Here is a 17,522-nt window from a genome sequence, read left to right as displayed (position 1 = left end):
CAAAGACGCGTGAGCCTCAGAGGGGCGCACTGACCCCGGGGCCACCACAACGGCCCGAAGGCGCATCATGGAGAAGCGGCGGATCCGCCACGCAGCCGCACCCACCACCGCACGTGCACAGCCGCAACGCGCCACCCACGGACAAGGCAAACCGCATGGCGAGACTCGTGGCGGACACCGCCGGGGGAGCTGCCCCATCGGGTGGGGCCGCTCGTAGGCCGTTCTGGCCGCCAAAACGGACGCCGCTGGAGGCAGCCCCCGTGAAGAGGCCCCCCCCCCGCGCGCCGCCCGAGCATGCCCTCACTTGGACGCACCCATCGAAGAGCACCAAAGAGCCAGCCCCGACGGAGGGGCGCAGCCCTGCAACGCCCCGCCCCCTCCCCCAGGGCCGCGGTCGCAGTGGGCACCCCACGGCGCGCGGGCAGCGGAGACCTGCTCGAGGAAGCGGGTCCACTGCCCCTCGGCGGCGCCCACGCGGGGGTGCAGGCAGCGACCCCTTTGGAGCCCCGCACGCACACACCGCCCTCACGCGCAGCCACCAACGCGCAGAGGAGCCGGCGCCGACTGCGTGGATCACACGCCTGGTCGCCGGCCCCAGACCCCCGGCCGACATCGCCCGAAGCCGCCATACACGATGCGGCGCGCTGAGACAAGAGGTGCTTGGCGGCAGCCGTCCCACACCAGATGGACAGGGATGCTGAGCTCACGAGACGGCAGGCGACCATCCTCGCCCAGGTCCGCCACGGGCACCCCGTCCGTGCACTGGAGATCGCTGCAGCGGCGGGTGCCTGGCAGCGACAAGGCGGTGCGCGGATGGCGTGGTGCCCGGTATGCTGCGCGAGATTCGCGGATCGCCCGACGCTCGAAGCACACCTCGCCTCACGCGGTGAGCGTGCACGCCACCCCGGCACGCCCCAGTGGCACCGACGGGGATGGAGAAGACGAAGAGAGCGAGCCCCTTCCCCTCCGCAGACAACAGCGCCGTCCTGAAGCAGGCCCCATGGCCCGAAAATGCGGGCGCTGTGCGCACGCGCTGCCAACCGTTGCTGGCTTGGTGTGTCACGTCGAAGGAAAGAGTGCGGAGGTGAGAGAGCAAGAGCGATGGACGGAAAGGGCGCGAAGGAATCCCATAGCAGTGAGCCCCGCAGCGCATGTGCGCACAACATGTGGCATCTTCGGCATCTGTCCAGCGCTGCACTGATGAGGCACAGATGCCGGAGACATCACGAGAGCAGCCCGAGTTGCACCATCGGGTCCTCCAGACTCCCCATGCGGAGGGTCTCCATATTATCGGATGCCGCCGCGTGAAGCGGCCGAGGGCGAGGCATGGCACACAGGCAGGGGGTGCGCAGGGCCACCGAGGACCCTGACCTGAGGCTGGCCAACGCCCTCCTCGAGCTCATCCGGCATGTCGCCTTGACCACCCCCCTATTACCCGCACGGCAGACGCCACCGTCTCCGCCCTCGAGCAGGAGCCTGGGCGCGGCCCGCGTTGGATCAGGCCATGCAGCTCACCCATGTCCGTGGGGCGCCTGCCACGCAGCACGCACCCGAGGGATGGATGAGGAAGGACAGGGAGAGTCTGTGCGGCGCATGGTCCGATGCGAAGGCAGGCAGCTCGTCCTAGACACCCAGGATGCAGCCGTACCCCCCCCCCCTCCCTCTACAGAGACGAGTGGGCTGTGGTTGTATGCATCTGTTTTCTGACTTGTTCGTGGTGGACTGGCACGCTAAAATAGAACTTAATGTGCTACAATGCTTTTTGTTTGTAGTGACGGGCTATACCTTCCCGTGTGTTATCAGGGTCCGAGTCCCCTTCCCCCACTCTGTATGGGTGCCGAACCCCCCCCTCCCCACTGCCCTATCCCTGTCCATGCCGAGGCACTGATGGTGGCGACAGGGCCCAGCGGCCACGACGTGGCGAGGTGCGAGCGGCTTACCGCTACTGCTGTCGGCGGCCGTGTCCTGGATGGCGAGGCGTCTGTGCGACCTGCGAGGCGGGTGGTGGGCAGAGTTCGAGGCCGCGGCCGTGCGCATGTGACTGAGTCGGCGCACTGCTGTGACGCGCGTGTCTTGCGCTGCTTCGAGCAACGAGGTGTGGAGCCTGCAGCAGCCCGGGGTGGAGTGGTGCTCGACTTGTGTTGCGGGGCGGGGTAGATGCTGTGCTTGAAGGCAAGCTTGTCATGTGCTCTTCCATTGTCTGACTCCTTTTCTCTGCCATGCGGTAGGCAAGCCAATCACTTCAAAGGACGTTGTAGCGCGCTCTATTCGCGTGCGTAGAAGTATCATTTGTGTAAGTGTGGTGGTGGAGGCATCTGCTCTTTGACATACTCCTAAAAGGTGATCACCACCGCGATCACGATTGCCCATCAAAAGAAAGTGACGGACGTGTAATCCCCAAGTAACACCCACCTCCTCGAGCATGCGCTCGTTGCCATGTCAAACCACTTCGACTCCGATGACGAGCCCATCTTCACGCCGAAGGAGGACCCTTCAAGAAACGCGTCGGATGTGGTGGAGGCGGAGCTGCGCCCGAATATCGTAGCGCCTGCCAACACCAGTATAAGCACCAAGGACCCTTTGACGTCTTCCAATGCGACCACGGTTAGGCATGAAAGCAAGCTCACGCCACCACCGCTGCCTCTTCATGTACCAGAGCCAGCGACGCCTGCCACAGTCATCTTGGCAGGGCCACCTGGCGCCAAATCGAAGTCGTTTGCGCTGCACAACGAACTGTCTCCCAAGAAGGCCGCGACTAGCATCCCCATACCCACATCGAGGAGCCCCGCGAACGCCGGTGGTGCGCCCGGCGAGCGGATCGCCAACGGTATCGACCGCAGCAACTCCTTTGTCAAGGACGATGACGTCTCACTAGACAGCTTCGGTATCCCTCGCTACAATGTCCGGTATCCACAATGCGGCAGTGGCAGCCACGGTGACGTGAGTGTGCCGTGGAACCTGCGTCCGCCCATGCGGCGCATCAATTGCACCTTCTTCGACTTCCTGCGCGCGCCTCAATTTTGGCGTCAGTTTGAGTTTGCTATTCGCATAACGGCTCTGGGGGTGCTTGTGCCTGGCGCGCTGATCGCAGCGGAACTACCTGGTAGCCCGTTCGTGTCCCCTTTCATGGTCTTCGCATCGATCTTGCTTGCGACGAAGCGGACGGCTGGCGAGGTCATTGCATACATTTTCATCTGGATTCGTGCTGGCTGCTTTTGGCTACCGCTGTCCGTCATCGCTGGTGCACTGAGCCTCGGCCACCACTTTGCTGGCTGGTGCATCTACTACTCCGCTATGCTGTTCATCATGGCCATCTTCACCGAGGACGTCGTGCGCCGTATCTGTCTGCTTCTCTTCAACAGCTGCATGGTCGGGCTCCTGGTCGACAACAACCGCGGTGCTGTTTTTCCGTGCCGTGTCATGGTGGATTGGTGCATTGGCACCGGACTTTGCGTCGTCGTCGCCTTCTTTCCATACCCGCTCTTCTGCAAGCGTGAGGCACAGCGACTTCTTCGCAACATCGGCCGCAACACCGCCACGGCGTACCGCGGCCTCGTCTACTCCTTTTGGAGTCCGTCCAACGTGGAGCGCAACATGGCAATGTCGAAGGTGCGCATCATGACCGACTCCCTTGATGTGCTGTTACCGATGTTTGAGCATCACCAGAGCTTCTCCTTCTACGAGTTCTTATTCGAGCCTGCGGAAGTGCGGGAGATTCGTGCGCTCAAGTTTGCTCTGTTTGAGCGCCTGCGTATCAACCTCAGCAGCATGGCGCGTGTGCTGGATATCGTCGAGGCCAAGCCGAGCGCGATCGACGACTCCGACCGCTCCAAAGCGTTTGGCGAGCTACTGAACCCCCACCTCAACGCCGTCGCTGAGGTTTTCGACGAACTCTTGGACCTGCTCACCAAAACCAAGACGCGCAAGGCTCTGCTGGGCCTGCGAGAGCATTTCGAGTATTTTGCCGACCGCATAGACGACTTGCAGGACGCGTTCAAGCTAGCGCGTCGCACGATCTTCTATGAGTACACCTCTGGCATCTTGGAGGAGTTCGTTCCGCTTATGACTTTCTACCTCTTCACGGTGGTCTGCGTCCGCGACACCATCGACATCTTCCAGACGAAGGTCAAGGCGCACCACCCAAGTGTCATCAGCACTATCGAGCAGATTTCGATCAAGACGGCGTGGGAACCGCTGAAGGAGAACCTGCACTTCCTCAAGAAGCTCTTCACGGAACGGAACCGCCGTGAAGTACAGCGTGTTGTCGAGGCCGCCAAGGTTAGCGCGGCGATGATTTTGACCATCGGTTTCTCCTACCTAATCAAGGTTGACAAGGCCTCCTTCTCTGGTCCGAACATTATCGCCTTCGTCTCCGGCTCAAACCCGGTCGAGGCGGTGCAGCAGTCCATCGTGCGCCTGACCGGCTGCTTGCTGGGGACGGTGCTCGGCTTCTTCGCGGGTACTTACTCGGAGACCCCGGTGCAGCGCGTGGCCTCGCTGTGTGCCCTGATCTTCTTCGGTACGTTCCTGCGCTTCGACAAGGAGTACGGCATCATGGCCGTGTACGGTATGTTTGTTCTCATCCCGCTTGTCTCGATTGCCGAGACCACGGTGGAGGACACGGTGTCGCGCATGAACCAGAACACGTTTGGCATCTTCATATACCTCTTCGTGAGCGTGCTGGTGCTGCCGCTGTCGCCCAGCTTTATCCTGCGCGCGAAGCGGAGCAACGTGCTGCGCTGCATGGCTTCGGTGGTCTCGAGCATGATGGACCTCTTCAGTGTGCCGCTGGTGAACGACCCCATCTTGAACAACCACTCCATCATGGGGAATCACGAAACAGAGGATGAGCAGCTGTCGCAGAACGTGGGTGGCGGAGATGGCCACTTGTCGTCGCGCGGTACGCTCACGAACCGCTCCCTGCATCAGCTGTCCAAGACGGATACCGCCATGGTGCAGATTGACAAGCAGCTGGTCGAACTTATGCGCCGTCTCAAGAGCACGAAGGAGATGATGAAGTTCGCACGGGATGAACGAACGCTCGTCGAGGTTGACTACCCGATAAAGTCGTGCGAGCAAACGTACCTGCACATGTACCGCATGACGATGCTTCTCCAGACAATGTGGATGAGCTGGAACGTCATTCGTAGCCAGCGCTCGTATACAGAGGGCACGCGCCGGATGATGCGCAACCTGCAGCCTGTGGCCCACGACGTCGCCGGCGCCTTCCAACGCTTTGTTGACCTCATGTGCTACATGATCCGCGAGCCCTCGATCAACCTGGAGGGCGACATTATGAAGGCCGTCTTTGATCTGATTGAAGCCGCCAACGCGCTGCACTGTCGTAAGAGCCAGATTATGCTCATGCTCATCAACCAGTCGGTGCAGGACTACGCAGAAGCAAACGATTCCAGCGACATCTCGGGCGGTGCTAGCGTTAAGATCGCAGATCTCGGCACTCACCAGCAGTCAGACCTCCGCGACTTGCAAGAGCGTGGGCAGAGGTCCATGAAAGGGGCCGCGACAGTGAGCACATCTGGTGAACACCCGCAGCAGCTGCGCTCGCAGCCGCACTCTCCCGGGCTCCGCCATTCACCTTGGCTCGGCTACGAAGCCTCACGGCACAGCACGCGCCCGTTTGCAGCCCTGACGAGTAGGCCTAGCATGCTGCGCGCCGCCACGTTCGACGGCCTCTTCAGCCACTTCGCACCTCTCACCCCTGTTACGTCGCCCACGGGTCAGGGCCACAACTTTCAGGTGCTCGCCTCGGAGCGCAATGTATCTGTGGTGCCGTACCTGCGCAGGGCGGGCACAAAAGAGGCTTCAGAGCACAACAGTCACCAAACCAGCCCCGTGCACCTCCCGGCAACCTTTCAGTTTCCTCTGACGTCGGAGGACGTCGAGGGCTTGCACTCTTTCACGCTGTCAATAGAGATGTTCGCCAACGAAACGAAGTTGCTCATGGTGAGCATTGGCGCGATGCTTGACAACTTGCGCTCTAAGCTGTGAGAAAGGACGGCCAGCCGCTTGAGGCGCGCTGGAGGAGGGGGAGAAAGGCGAAGAATACCTGTCTTGCAGATACTGGCCTCTCCTACCAACTCTCCTCGAGCAGTGCCAGTCTCATCTCTTCATCGAAGAAAAAGTGAACGTCGAGGAGAAAGGGCGATGACACACAAGAAGGAAATAGCGGAGGGAGGTCTGAAGGAAGTGCCGCGTGCATCTGTGCGCTGACTCGACAGCTCAGCATTACACACGCTTAGTCCCCGAGGTGGAACCGGGGGGGGGCGGTGCAGGAGAGGAAGGACGGCGGAGCTATGGGGGGAGGAGGGGAGAGGAGCGGTCGAATTGTCGTGTGTGGTGCCGCCACATTTTCTTTTGTCGAATTTCTCCCTCCCTTCGCCTCAAGCTTTACCTCTTTCCGTTGTTTGTTTGTTTGTTTGTTTTCGCGGCCCTTTACACGCAAGAAAGGAAGTAAAGGTGCCGCTTTTTGTGTGCCTCACACACACACCCCTCCCCCTCCCCATGTCCCTCCCCCTCCCCAGGTCCCTCAGCGTGAAGTACGGGTTGTTTATGTTTCCTTTTCCTCCCTTTTCCCAACGGCCGGTGTTTCTGTTTTTTTTCTTTTATATCGTTTCATTGTTGGGTTTCAGTTTGTATGTTAGTCTCTGTGTGTCCAGGGTGATCCTCATTTTTATTTAGTATGTATGTGTGCGTGCATCTCATCGCTACAATGCTGTTTCTATTTCTTTCTGTATGCATGCATGCTTGCAGGCGTGTTGCCGGTGTTGTCTCGTGTTACATTTGCGTGTGAAGGGAGCGGCTTGTGCGGTCGCGTGCGGAACTTCGTGTTTGCGCTGCAAGTGGACGGGATGAAGAGCAACTAGGACACGACGAATGGAGACAATGGGGCTTTGATTTGAGAAGTCGCTGAACATGACGACGCAACTCATTCTTCAGGGTTGCAGCTGGGCATGGGACTCTGCCTCCAGTCCCAAGCCTCAGCATGTTTGTTGTTTCTTGGGTGCGAGTGTGCGCCTTTTTCACACTCTTCCTTTTCCCCTCCAGCTGAGGTGTCGTGGTGCGATTCACACATTTTTGTCTGTTGAGGATATGTGTAGGTGCCCGCAGTATCGTTTTTTGTTTCTTCCTATCTGCACTCTTCTGTGCTTTCGTTGGTGCCTAGAAAGCCGCAACTCCATCCACAGACACGTGCCCACCCACACATACCAATATCCATCTGCTTCCTCCGCTGCCACAGTTCTCTTCCGTTTCCTCCACGCATTACGGTTTCTTGGTTTGACTCCTCCAACTTTGTACACGCAGCGCTCTTCCTGCACTTGAGTATCGCACCCGCCCTCTGACTGGAGCCGCGTTTGGACAGGACCTTTACGCACACAGCACAGTCTTTCAGGCAGGCTCGCCTGTCTCTATTATGCAACACGAAACAAAACGAAACCAATGCATTAATGCTGTAGCCGACAAGGCACCATTGTTCTTTTGCATGTTTTTTTTTAATGCTTCGATTCAGCCGGCTCCCTTTTCCCCTTACCCCCCCCCTCGTTCTTTCGTTTTTGTTTCGCTTCTCCTTTTACTTCTCTGATGCTCACGGGCTATACCTTCCCGTGTGTTATCAGGGTCCGAGTCCCCTTCCCCCACTCTGTATGGGTGCCGAACCCCCCCCCTCCCCACTGCCCTATCCCTGTCCATGCCGAGGCACTGATGGTGGCGACAGGGCCCAGCGGCCACGACGTGGCGAGGTGCGAGCGGCTTACCGCTACTGCTGTCGGCGGCCGTGTCCTGGATGGCGAGGCGTCTGTGCGACCTGCGAGGCGGGTGGTGGGCAGAGTTCGAGGCCGCGGCCGTGCGCATGTGACTGAGTCGGCGCACTGCTGTGACGCGCGTGTCTTGCGCTGCTTCGAGCAACGAGGTGTGGAGCCTGCAGCAGCCCGGGGTGGTGTGGAGTTTCACTCAGGCAGTATGGCTGAAAGGATGCGTTGAATGAATACCCGTGCATTCCACTTCTCGATGAATAAAAGAAAAACAAACAAGACACACGAACGGGCAGAGGGGACAGTCGGCGCACACAAAAAACATAAAGACGCTTCTTTGCTCCCGACTGTGCGAGAAAAACGAAAAATGCCGGTATCATTGCCACCGCGTCGCCCATTCTATTTTCTCTTCCCTATGCGTAGTCAGAATTTCAACTGTCCCTTTCCCACCGCCCTTTCGTCTGCAGTAGACTTCACTAAACAACAGCCACGGCTTCTTCGCCACAGCCCCTCACGTATCCGTCTTCTCTAGTTCCCCGCCTTGTTGCCTCCCGTTGTCATTGCAACGATGCTGTGCCTTCGCGATCTCTCTCTCTCTGAGCATGCGTACGAGCTGCACGACGAGAATGGGCACATCTGAAACACTGTATTCGGAAACTTTCGGGTGTAGACGTGGTAAGAGCGATTCTTCAGTATCGGGCGCAAGGGGTCCCCCGCACACTGCCACGAAGCTGTGCCAGACCGCTGTCCTCGGGCTAGAACGCACGGAGGTGCTGCCTGTGGGGGTTCAAGGCCGCATTGCCACAGAAGAAAGAAGGGTGTCTAGCGGGACGTGGATAAGCGGAATATGTGCGAGTACGCCGGGGAGAGTGCGAGCGAGTCGCTAGGCGACGCACAACCAGCAGGGAGGAACGCACATTTTTCTTCCCCCCAGCCCCTGCGGGCTTAGCTGAGGGGTGACTAAAACAAAGCGCGATGAACAAGAGACAGAAAAGGGGCTGTGCTTCTGCGTTCCCATGAAAGGATCTGTGGGCCGATATCTGCGGACGCGCATCGCATGTCAAGGCCCTCTTGCTTCTCTTTCACCTTGGTGGTGCTGCGCTCGCGAGCGCGATATCCCTCGGAGGGCATGTGACGCTTCGCCGAAGCTCGGCGGTGCAGGCGCAGCCCCAGTCATGTGTATCTATTGTTCATGTTGTTGTACAACCCCCCGCCCATCCTTTTTTTTTTCATGGCATCGCCCCCTTCTGCTGTGGGTATTACTGTCAGTGGTACGTATATATATATATATATATGCTTTATAACTTCGTGTTTTTGGCTCGGAGATGATCACTCTCGTTGTCCATGTGACGCGCTGTACCTGTACATCAAACACTAGTCCATGCAAATTAAAAAAAAATATGCACAGCCTCACCTCATGTTTGTTGGCCATACCCTAGACGTTGCCTGCCGAGGAAGCAACGAAATCGGCCACATTTTTGTTTTCACTCCTTTTCACTTCTTCCAGCAACGCCCCCACCCCCACCGTACCTCGTGCGTTTGTACGCATCTCTGACCGTTGACTTGTTTAGCCAACTTTGGAACTGCGCCGCATATTTGCTTTAACGAGCTGTGTCGCGGTGCCGACTGCCTTTTGTGAAAGCTTGCGACGTGAAGGAAAGAGGGAGGAAGATGACTGCAAAACAATGTCATGGTGCGGAAGGAGTCAACGTACTCTCCGTCATCCACGTGATATCCCTCACCAGCCGTTTATGCTCTCCGTATCCCCTGTTGTGTTCTTCCGCTCATGTTCGATGTCGAGGGATCGAGTCATCGTAGATGTTTCGCCTCTCCCTCCCCCCCCCCGCACACGCCTTCTTGCGTACCCAACATGGCAGGGGATCCCCTCTTGGGGTAAAGAACAGGAAATGGGGAGGGTGAGGGTGATACGTAGGTCTACCTACTCGCGGGTGGTGTTATCCGATGGTGCCTTGAAAACAACTGAACTTTCATGGGCCGCGTTGCCAGCGCTATGCAGTATCGAGAGTGTCAGTAGGGAAGAGGATACCAGATTGATGAACTTCTCCACGGAAACAGGAAGCTCGCCAGATGCGAGGACGAGTTTGGAACCATGTAGTCGAATGCGATGCGCGCAATCCGTTTGGGCATCTCTCTGCTTTTACTTATTTTTTTATCGTTGCTACCCGCTATGCACTTGCACCACAAACTGCACCGCCCTCCTCCACACACCACACCACACCACACCCACGCCCCCACACCAAAGAGACAAAAAGCACGCAACAGCCAGCACGCGTTGTTGAGATGCCGCCAGAAAAAGACTCTTCGTTGTCGGCGAGCGTGCGGCCGACTCCATCCGACGGCGATTTAGCCGCGTGTACCGTGGAGGCCGACTTGGATCTGCCAAAGGACTGCTTTCTGTTTCCGAAACAGAACGACGCCTTTCAGATCCCGTACTTTCTCTCGAGTTCCGAGGAGGTGGACAAGATTCGGCCTCCCGCTGTCGTGAAGACGTGGGAGCAGCGCCACGGAGAGCTCGAGGAGGCACAGAAACGCAAGCTGGATGACTTCAAGAAGATGGTCGCCGCTGCGTCATGGTACGAGGAGGAAAAGTTCGACAATTGGATGTGTCTCCGCTACCTTACCGCCCGCAGCTTCAACCTCAATGAGGCGTTCTCCATGCTGGAGAACACCGTCAAGTGGTGGAAGGAAACGGGGTCGGAGACGTGGCGGTGTGACGCCTGCATGGAGAACCCGAATCACCACATGGGCCAGTTCATTGGGTGGGACAAGGAGCACCGCCCTGTCATGTTCATGTCGATGCGTTGGGGCCCGGAGCGCAAGAGCCCGCTGCGGCACATGGTGTGCTCCTTCAACCACTTGATCCGCATGATGCCTCTCGGGGTCGAGAAGTGGGTCTGCCTGACGGACTTCGAAACGTACTCGCACCTGCACGACGGCAAGCCGTCCGTAGGCATAGGCGTCATCCGCGTGATTCAGGACCACTACCCGGAGCGACTAGGCAAGATGGTGTGCATCAACCCGCCAAAGCTCTTCTCCATGCTGTGGAAGCTCTTCCTTCCAGCGATCGATCCCGTCACCCGCACGAAAGTGGAGTTTCTGTGGACAGAGGCGCAGCCGAGCGTGTGTGAGACGTTCCCGTGCCTGTTCCCGCAGCACCTCAGCCAGTACCTGAGCGACTCCTACGACCGGAGCAAGTACAACCTGCCCGCCACGCCGCTCGTGTGGTATCCACGGCCCGAGGGCTACCCCAAGAACTTCGAGGAGCGCAAGCATCAGCTCAAGGTAATGAGGGAGAAAGAGAAAGGCGACAAGAAGGACGCGAAGAAGGCCGCGCACGACGCCAAAAAGCGGGACAAGGAGGAGCAACGCCGTCAACGGCACGAGAAGACGCAGCCATAGAAAGGGTTCTCAGAGGTTACTGTCGCGAACAGGAGCACCGCGAGCATTCAGAGCGGGCCTGTGCCGCTCCCTTAGGCACCGGCAACGCTAGTTCTAGTGCTGCAGCTGTCAAATCAGCCTCGAGGGTGTGTGAGGTGAGGCGTAGACGTGGAGCGGGGGCTTGCGGAATAAGGTGCACGCGCTACTCAAGGGAGATGCTTGTCATGCGGTTTAGTCCTTCTGGGTCCCCTGATCTGTCTCCCCCCCCCTCTCCTCTCCCGCTGTTGTGTGCCACATATCGAACTCCCCCTTCCCTTTTTTTTTGTTCGCGTCTTTCTCCAACGCTTCTTTCCGCATTGAAAACCGCAGCTGTGACGATGGACGAGGGGAGGAAGGCAAATTTGGTGAGGGAGGGTGATGATTCCACAATCTTCATACAGTCTCTGTGTGCGTCGTTCTCCCTCCCACGCCACCTCACCTCAACCACCGTCCTCTCCCTATTTTTTGTTGTAATGGCCTTGTGTTTTGCCTGCCTTGTCTCCTTCTCTCCCTTCTCCTCCTCACCGCCGTCCTCCATGAGCGTTGTGCTGTATTCCACGTCAATATATCCGAGGTGTATCGATGCCTGCGAAGGCATGCATGTGCGTGCCGCGTTTTCACGTACGCGGAAAGGCGGTAAATGGAGGTGATGTTGTTAACTTAACTGGGCTGTCGGTAGCGCTTCTGTGTGTATATTGTGGCCCCGTGTGGAGTCCCGCTGCTCGCTGCCGCTTTGCTTTCGTTGTTGTTGCTGCTTGTTTGCGATGTGATGGCCTCATGGCAAAACAGCTGAGAGGACGCTGACAAGGGGTGCTGCCGCCGTCGCGCAGCGGGGCGTTGACCGACCGAGTGTGCGAAGCGAAGGCGTGTCTGCTTCTCTTTCCCCTCTCTGTTCTGTCGTTTTCCCACGAACAGACAGACACATACCTAAATAGCCACACACGCATGCTTGCCGCTAAGCTCCGCCTTTTCCCTCCTTCCTTCCGAGTCGTTTCTTCCTTCGCTCCAGTCTCCTACCATTCGTTCGCGACTTCTTTTCTTTCTCCTTGGCTCCCGCGTCGTGTCTCATAGGTGGCCCCGCTCCTCTGCGCGCACGCCTGTGCGTGCGTGCGTGCAGGTGCGGGAAAGAGAACGTCCGGGAGAAGGGAACGGGTAGGCAGACAGACAGAGGGGACGAAAGGAAAGTGCCAAGGGCGGATCAAGCGGGGAGGAGAGAAAACTAGGTACACAACATTCAAACGGCTGTATCCACAACTGCTAAAGCCTCCTCCCCTTCTGAGGCATACCAGAAAACGCCCTGCTATCTCGAGGGCCACCCAATGGCGTGCGCTACGCCGCAGTGAACGTTCCAGAGTGCGGTTTATCATGCCATCATGATGGAGTCATTGGAAGCTCTCCGGTTATGTGGAAATCATCCGTGGCATTTCCTGTGGCGTTTTGGCACCTCGCTTTGTTTTACTTGCTGCCACGCTCATCAAGGACCCTGCACCTCCTCTTTTGTCTTCTGTCGCTCTGTTCGCACTATCGACGGGATCCGCTGACCCCTTCCAAGCTCGCATGTGCACGCCATCGCCACGAAGACGAGGTGGTGCTGGGAACAAGAAGAAAGCCTCGCTGGGAGTGCCACTCTTCGTGCAGGCGGCGTGGGCCTTTTATGAAGCACACAAACGAGAGAGGTTCAGACAGACCAAAAAAGCGTACCGCCCTGGCGCTTCATGTCCAGCTACCTCGCCGCCCGTCGCGATGATGAGCGCTTCACTGTGCGGCTGGAAGAGGTGAATAAGGAGATGGACGGGCTCCTACTCAAGACGTCGCGCACGCGGCACGAGCTTGACCGCTCGGCTGCAGAGGTCCACATGGGAGTGCCGTTGCACTTTCATCCGTGCGATGTCGCTGGCCGCGTTCATCTCGCCCCGTCGGATCCCGCCGGTAGCGGCCCGGGCAGGCTACCGGCGCGAGATGATCTCGCTCGAAGCTTAGTGCTCGCTGAGCTCTCCCAGTGGTCGCGCTCGCATCTACCGAGCCTTGTTGCCCGGCTCGTCGAGGACCAGGTGCAGCAGCAGCTGCTGAGCCTGCGGGACAGTGCAGAAGAAGTCCGTGCCCGCCAAGCCAAAGTGGAGAAGGCAGCGAGGGACGCGGCTGAGCAGGTGCGCGCGCACCGAGCGGACATGCATGCTGCCTTTTCGGCTGCGCGGGAAGAGACGCAGCGCGACATGGAGGAGCATCAGCGAACTGTGAAGCGCCAACTCGCGGCGTGGGGTGAGGAGCTGAGGCGTGTGCGGGAGGACGTGCTCACATGGAAGCAGCAAAGCACCAACGCCGGCGATCGGCAGGAGCAACGTATCAGCGAGGCTCTTCAGCGGCAGCAGGCTCACGTGCAGGAGGCGTTTGAGACGCTGGAGTGCGAAATGCAGCGTTGGCGGCAGACGACGAGCCGAGCGGTGCATAAGGAGGCAGAGGAACTGCGTGCGCAGCATCATGCACTCGAGCATCTTGTGGCACAGATTCAGGGGATGATGACGAGTACGGCAGACATGGTGGCCCATTGCGCGGCAGAGACGCAGCGCTTAATGGAGCATGCGGTGAGCCGCAGCAGCGAAGTCCGCGTCTGTCGGCGTGATGTGAACCGACTGGAGATGCTCGTGCGATGCTCTTCGCTCCAGACAGTGTTGCCCACAGCTAGTACAGGCAGCAACGGCGTCAACGACAACAGCACAGCGTCACCTGCCGCCTCTGTAGTGTTGAATAGGCTCACCCCAGAGATGGCTCGATTCTCGGACTCGCTGCACGCGATTGTGGCCCGCATCGATGGCCTGGACCGTGACGTCCGACAGCTCGAGATGGCGGTGACGCGCGGCACTACGGCAAGCTGTGGGCAAAGCTCCTATCACGGCAGCATGCGAGTTATGGACGAGGAGAGCTTGTACGGTCGCAATTTCCCCTCTACGCGTCGTCCCAGCTACAGCCACCTTTCGAACGCCACGGGACTGCGCGGGCATCCTGCCTCCAGCGGCTTCGCCAGGATGCCGTCGCTGTTGGGATGCGATGAGAGTGCCAACGTGAATCCCACTCACAGCGGCGCCGCCGCAAACAAGACCGGCGCCACGTGTGTTGCTCTGGTCTCCTCAGCACAGCCGGTCGGTGCGGGAGGGGCCCCGGGAAGGGGACATTCCGGTGCCGCTGGCCTCGGTGCGCAGCCGTCCCTCACACCTCTCATGTCTGCTTCGCCGCCGTCCGCGATGCATCACCCATCGAAGTCTCACCTCAGCAGCAGCAGCTTGCGCTTCGAGGGTGACGCCTCTGATTCCCATCCAATGCCTGCGGTGGTGAGCGAGTCGCACTCGGCGCCTCATGCGGGGATCAATGAAGTGATCCTGCGAGGTGTGGCGGTTGAAGCCGGTGCTCAGCGACCGCCGCAGCACCGCGCCCCACCAGGAGGCATCATCCCAGTCGAGACAGGCGAGAGCGACACTTGGCGAGGTGTTGCGGCCAAGCCGACGGCGGCAAAGTCTGCTGCGCGCAGTACGTCGCTCCCTGAGGTTTCGGTGGACGCGTCGCAAATTCTGAGAGAAGACGCGCTGCACTCACTGACCCACCAGCGCAACGTTTCTTCTCGCTCCGCCTCCTCTTCGCTTTCCGCAGGCAACGCGGATGCCACGTTTCTGGTCCAAAGGCCTTGCTCATCCCTTGCAGAGAGCGACGCCGTATCAGTAGCCGAGGAGGGTGCTTTGCCGACGCACAGCGGCGCAAACCACGAAGAAAGTCCGGTCGTGGCGACGCCGCACTCGCCAGTGGATTCGTACGTGAGCGACACACCTGCGGCAGATCTCGACGATTCAAAGGCGAATTCTGCCAGCGTGTCCAAGAGCGATACCCGGGAAGCAGCGCGGTACACACCCGCCCAAGCCAACGACTCGGAGAGTGAGCGTGACAATCAAGTGATCGTCCGCTCCGCCCTCGACTAGCTCCTTTGTGTTGAGATGTGTGAGGGTAGGGGGAGGTAGAGGTGAACCAGAGAGACCTGCAGCATGGGCATTGTGCTCTTCTGCCCCGAGGCTTTCCTGTGTTGGTGGTCTACACCGCGAGTGCCGAAACGGGGCGCACTCAAGTGCGCGCACGCACTAGCCTTATGTATACCGAACTTCTACATCCTGCGTGAGCAGAAATTCGTTTCCTTTGCCTGCCAAAGAGGTGGTGAGACGCGCGCATCTCTCGCAGTATGGCATGCCTCCCCCTCCCCCTTTTTTGTGTATTTTCTTGGCCTTTTCCCGTTGTTGTCCTTCTTCCTCTTTTTGCCCATTTTACACGAACCCTCCGACAGAATATTTTTTTGTTCAGCTTCCTACCTTTAGAGACCGACGAGCAGCGCAGATGTGCATCACCTCAGCTTAGCGAGACAGAGCATCGGACCCCGCCCCATATCCCTCTCCCATGTCCTGAGCAACACTTTATCCTACTCTTGTCCTTGCCATGCTCACAGACTTTCCAGCGTACAAGGGAAGCAGAAAATAACAACAAAAAAGGACGCGCGCTTACGTTTTGGTGCATGTGTGTGTGTGTGTGTGTGTGTGCATACGGAGCGTGCTTCACCAGCCGCGACACGCATACAGCACGGCGTGGAGGAAAACCGTGAGCTGAAAAGACGACGACGACTCGTCGTTCACTGATGCAGCGCCTTTGCGTCTTTTATCTCTGCTCTCTTGGCTCTTGTGCTGCTGCGAAGTATCGCGCGACTGCCTCTGTGCCGACCTCTAACTGGCAGTGCCACTCCCCTCTATTTTCCACCACTTTTTCTTCTCTCTAATTCCGCAGAGTCGTGCATGACAGCATTCGACTGGAACCTAGCAGTTCGGCAAGCATACACTGCCGTATACATACACCAGGGCACCCCCGCCTTCTTCAGAGAAGCGTAGCCGTGAGAAAACCGACACGCCACGCGCAAAAATGTCCTCCGACGCCGTTGCGACAGTCTCCTCAGTGGGCGACGGTGAGACCAAGGCGCCTGCCGCCAAGACCGCGGTTGTTCCGTTTGTGCGCGAAACGCGCAGCATCAAGATCCCGCATCACCGCTTTCCTCCACTCAAAAAGGTGTGGATGGAGGTGTACACGCCGATCGTGGAGCAGTGCAAGCTTGAAATCCGCATGAACCTCAAGACACGCAGTGTCGACCTCCGCACTTCACCCTCCACATCTACCGCTGAGGGCGATCAGAGCGCCACTGCGAGCAAAGTCATGCTGCAGAAAGCAGAGGACTTTGTGAAAGCCGTCATTGCCGGCTTTGACGTGCGCGACGCCGTGGCGCTGCTGCGTATGGACGACGTGTACATTGAGGGTTTCGAAATCAAGGACGTGCGTGCCAACCTGCAGGGCGACAATTTGTCTCGCTGCATCGGCCGGATCAGCGGATCGCACGGAAAGACAAAGTACACGATCGAAAACGTCACCCGCACGCGCATCGTAGTCGCCGACACAAAGATCTGGATCATGGGCACGACACAAAACATCCGTGTGGCACGGGACGCCATCTGTGATCTGATCCGCGGTAGTCCTGCCGCGAAGGTGTACACACGCATTCGTGCCGTTATGAACCGTGCCAACAACGCGTTCTAGTGCTGCATGTATGGCTGTGTGGTGCGCCCTTCTGCCTTTGAGCAAGAGGCGAGCAAGCGGGAGGTGACCGTGTGGATGAGGGTGGATGGGAACGTAGGGGATCCCCAGCGGAAGAGGCGGCGTCTGCGCACTCGAATCCCCCTCCTTCCGCTGATCCGTCTCTTTTCCCTCGCCTCTGTCTCCTCGGCTTTCATGATCCCTCGTCCTCTTCAGCCTTCGACATATTCGCGTCGTTTTTTCGCTTGTGTGAGCGTACGAGCGGGTGTTGCGCTGATTTAAGTCATCGTGTAACGCGATTTGTGTGTGATGTACGCGTGCAGGCACGCGTACAGGAGAGTGGACATTCCTAAACCACGAAAGGCACAAAAAGGAGGCGAAGAGGGTAGATATCGGGTCTTGAAAGAAGCAGGAAATCGCGCGTGCGGTTACGTGGTTAGGTGGTAGAAGCTGCTGCTGCTGCCCTTTCGTGTATGTGTGTGCGTTTATTTGAACCGCTTCTTGCCCCCGGGTGCGCGTGCGATGGCTGGCGTGGGCTGCTCCGTGGGCACAGCACCACGTCGCGGTAACTGAAAGTAGAACACGGCCAAGTATGCTTTCTCCTGTAACGTGATCTTCCACCGCCTGCACTACTCTCGTTTCTGTCCTCTTTTTTGTTTTTTTGCGTGCTTCCTTCTCCATCTCTGCATATGCCTTTCTCTTGTGCTG

The 17,522-nt window shown here is 58.5% G+C and overlaps 4 protein-coding genes across 4 annotated transcripts; all 4 read left to right on the top strand.

Moving 5' to 3' along the window:
* Positions 1-2,436: 2,436 nt before the first annotated feature.
* Positions 2,437-6,009, top strand: LMJF_35_3570 (conserved hypothetical protein; the record flags this gene model as incomplete). Its single annotated transcript, XM_003722703.1, has 1 exon — positions 2,437-6,009. The coding sequence occupies one exon, from the start codon at positions 2,437-2,439 to the stop codon at positions 6,007-6,009; it is 3,573 nt and encodes a 1,190-aa protein (XP_003722751.1).
* A 4,061-nt stretch (positions 6,010-10,070) lies between these two features.
* LMJF_35_3560 (conserved hypothetical protein) lies at positions 10,071-11,189 on the top strand (the record flags this gene model as incomplete). Its single annotated transcript, XM_003722702.1, has 1 exon — positions 10,071-11,189. The coding sequence occupies one exon, from the start codon at positions 10,071-10,073 to the stop codon at positions 11,187-11,189; it is 1,119 nt and encodes a 372-aa protein (XP_003722750.1).
* Positions 11,190-12,922: 1,733 nt separating this feature from the next.
* Positions 12,923-15,172, top strand: LMJF_35_3550 (conserved hypothetical protein; the record flags this gene model as incomplete). Its single annotated transcript, XM_003722701.1, has 1 exon — positions 12,923-15,172. One exon carries the CDS (start codon positions 12,923-12,925, stop codon positions 15,170-15,172), a length of 2,250 nt encoding a protein of 749 aa, XP_003722749.1.
* A 979-nt stretch (positions 15,173-16,151) lies between these two features.
* On the top strand, positions 16,152-16,817 carry LMJF_35_3540 (conserved hypothetical protein; the record flags this gene model as incomplete). Its single annotated transcript, XM_003722700.1, has 1 exon — positions 16,152-16,817. One exon carries the CDS (start codon positions 16,152-16,154, stop codon positions 16,815-16,817), a length of 666 nt encoding a protein of 221 aa, XP_003722748.1.
* Positions 16,818-17,522: the final 705 nt, after the last annotated feature.

This window comes from Leishmania major, chromosome 35 (genome assembly GCF_000002725.2).
Source record: "Leishmania major strain Friedlin complete genome, chromosome 35".
Lineage (NCBI taxonomy): Eukaryota > Euglenozoa > Kinetoplastea > Trypanosomatida > Trypanosomatidae > Leishmania > Leishmania major.
This window is presented reverse-complemented; position numbering and strand designations above follow the sequence as displayed.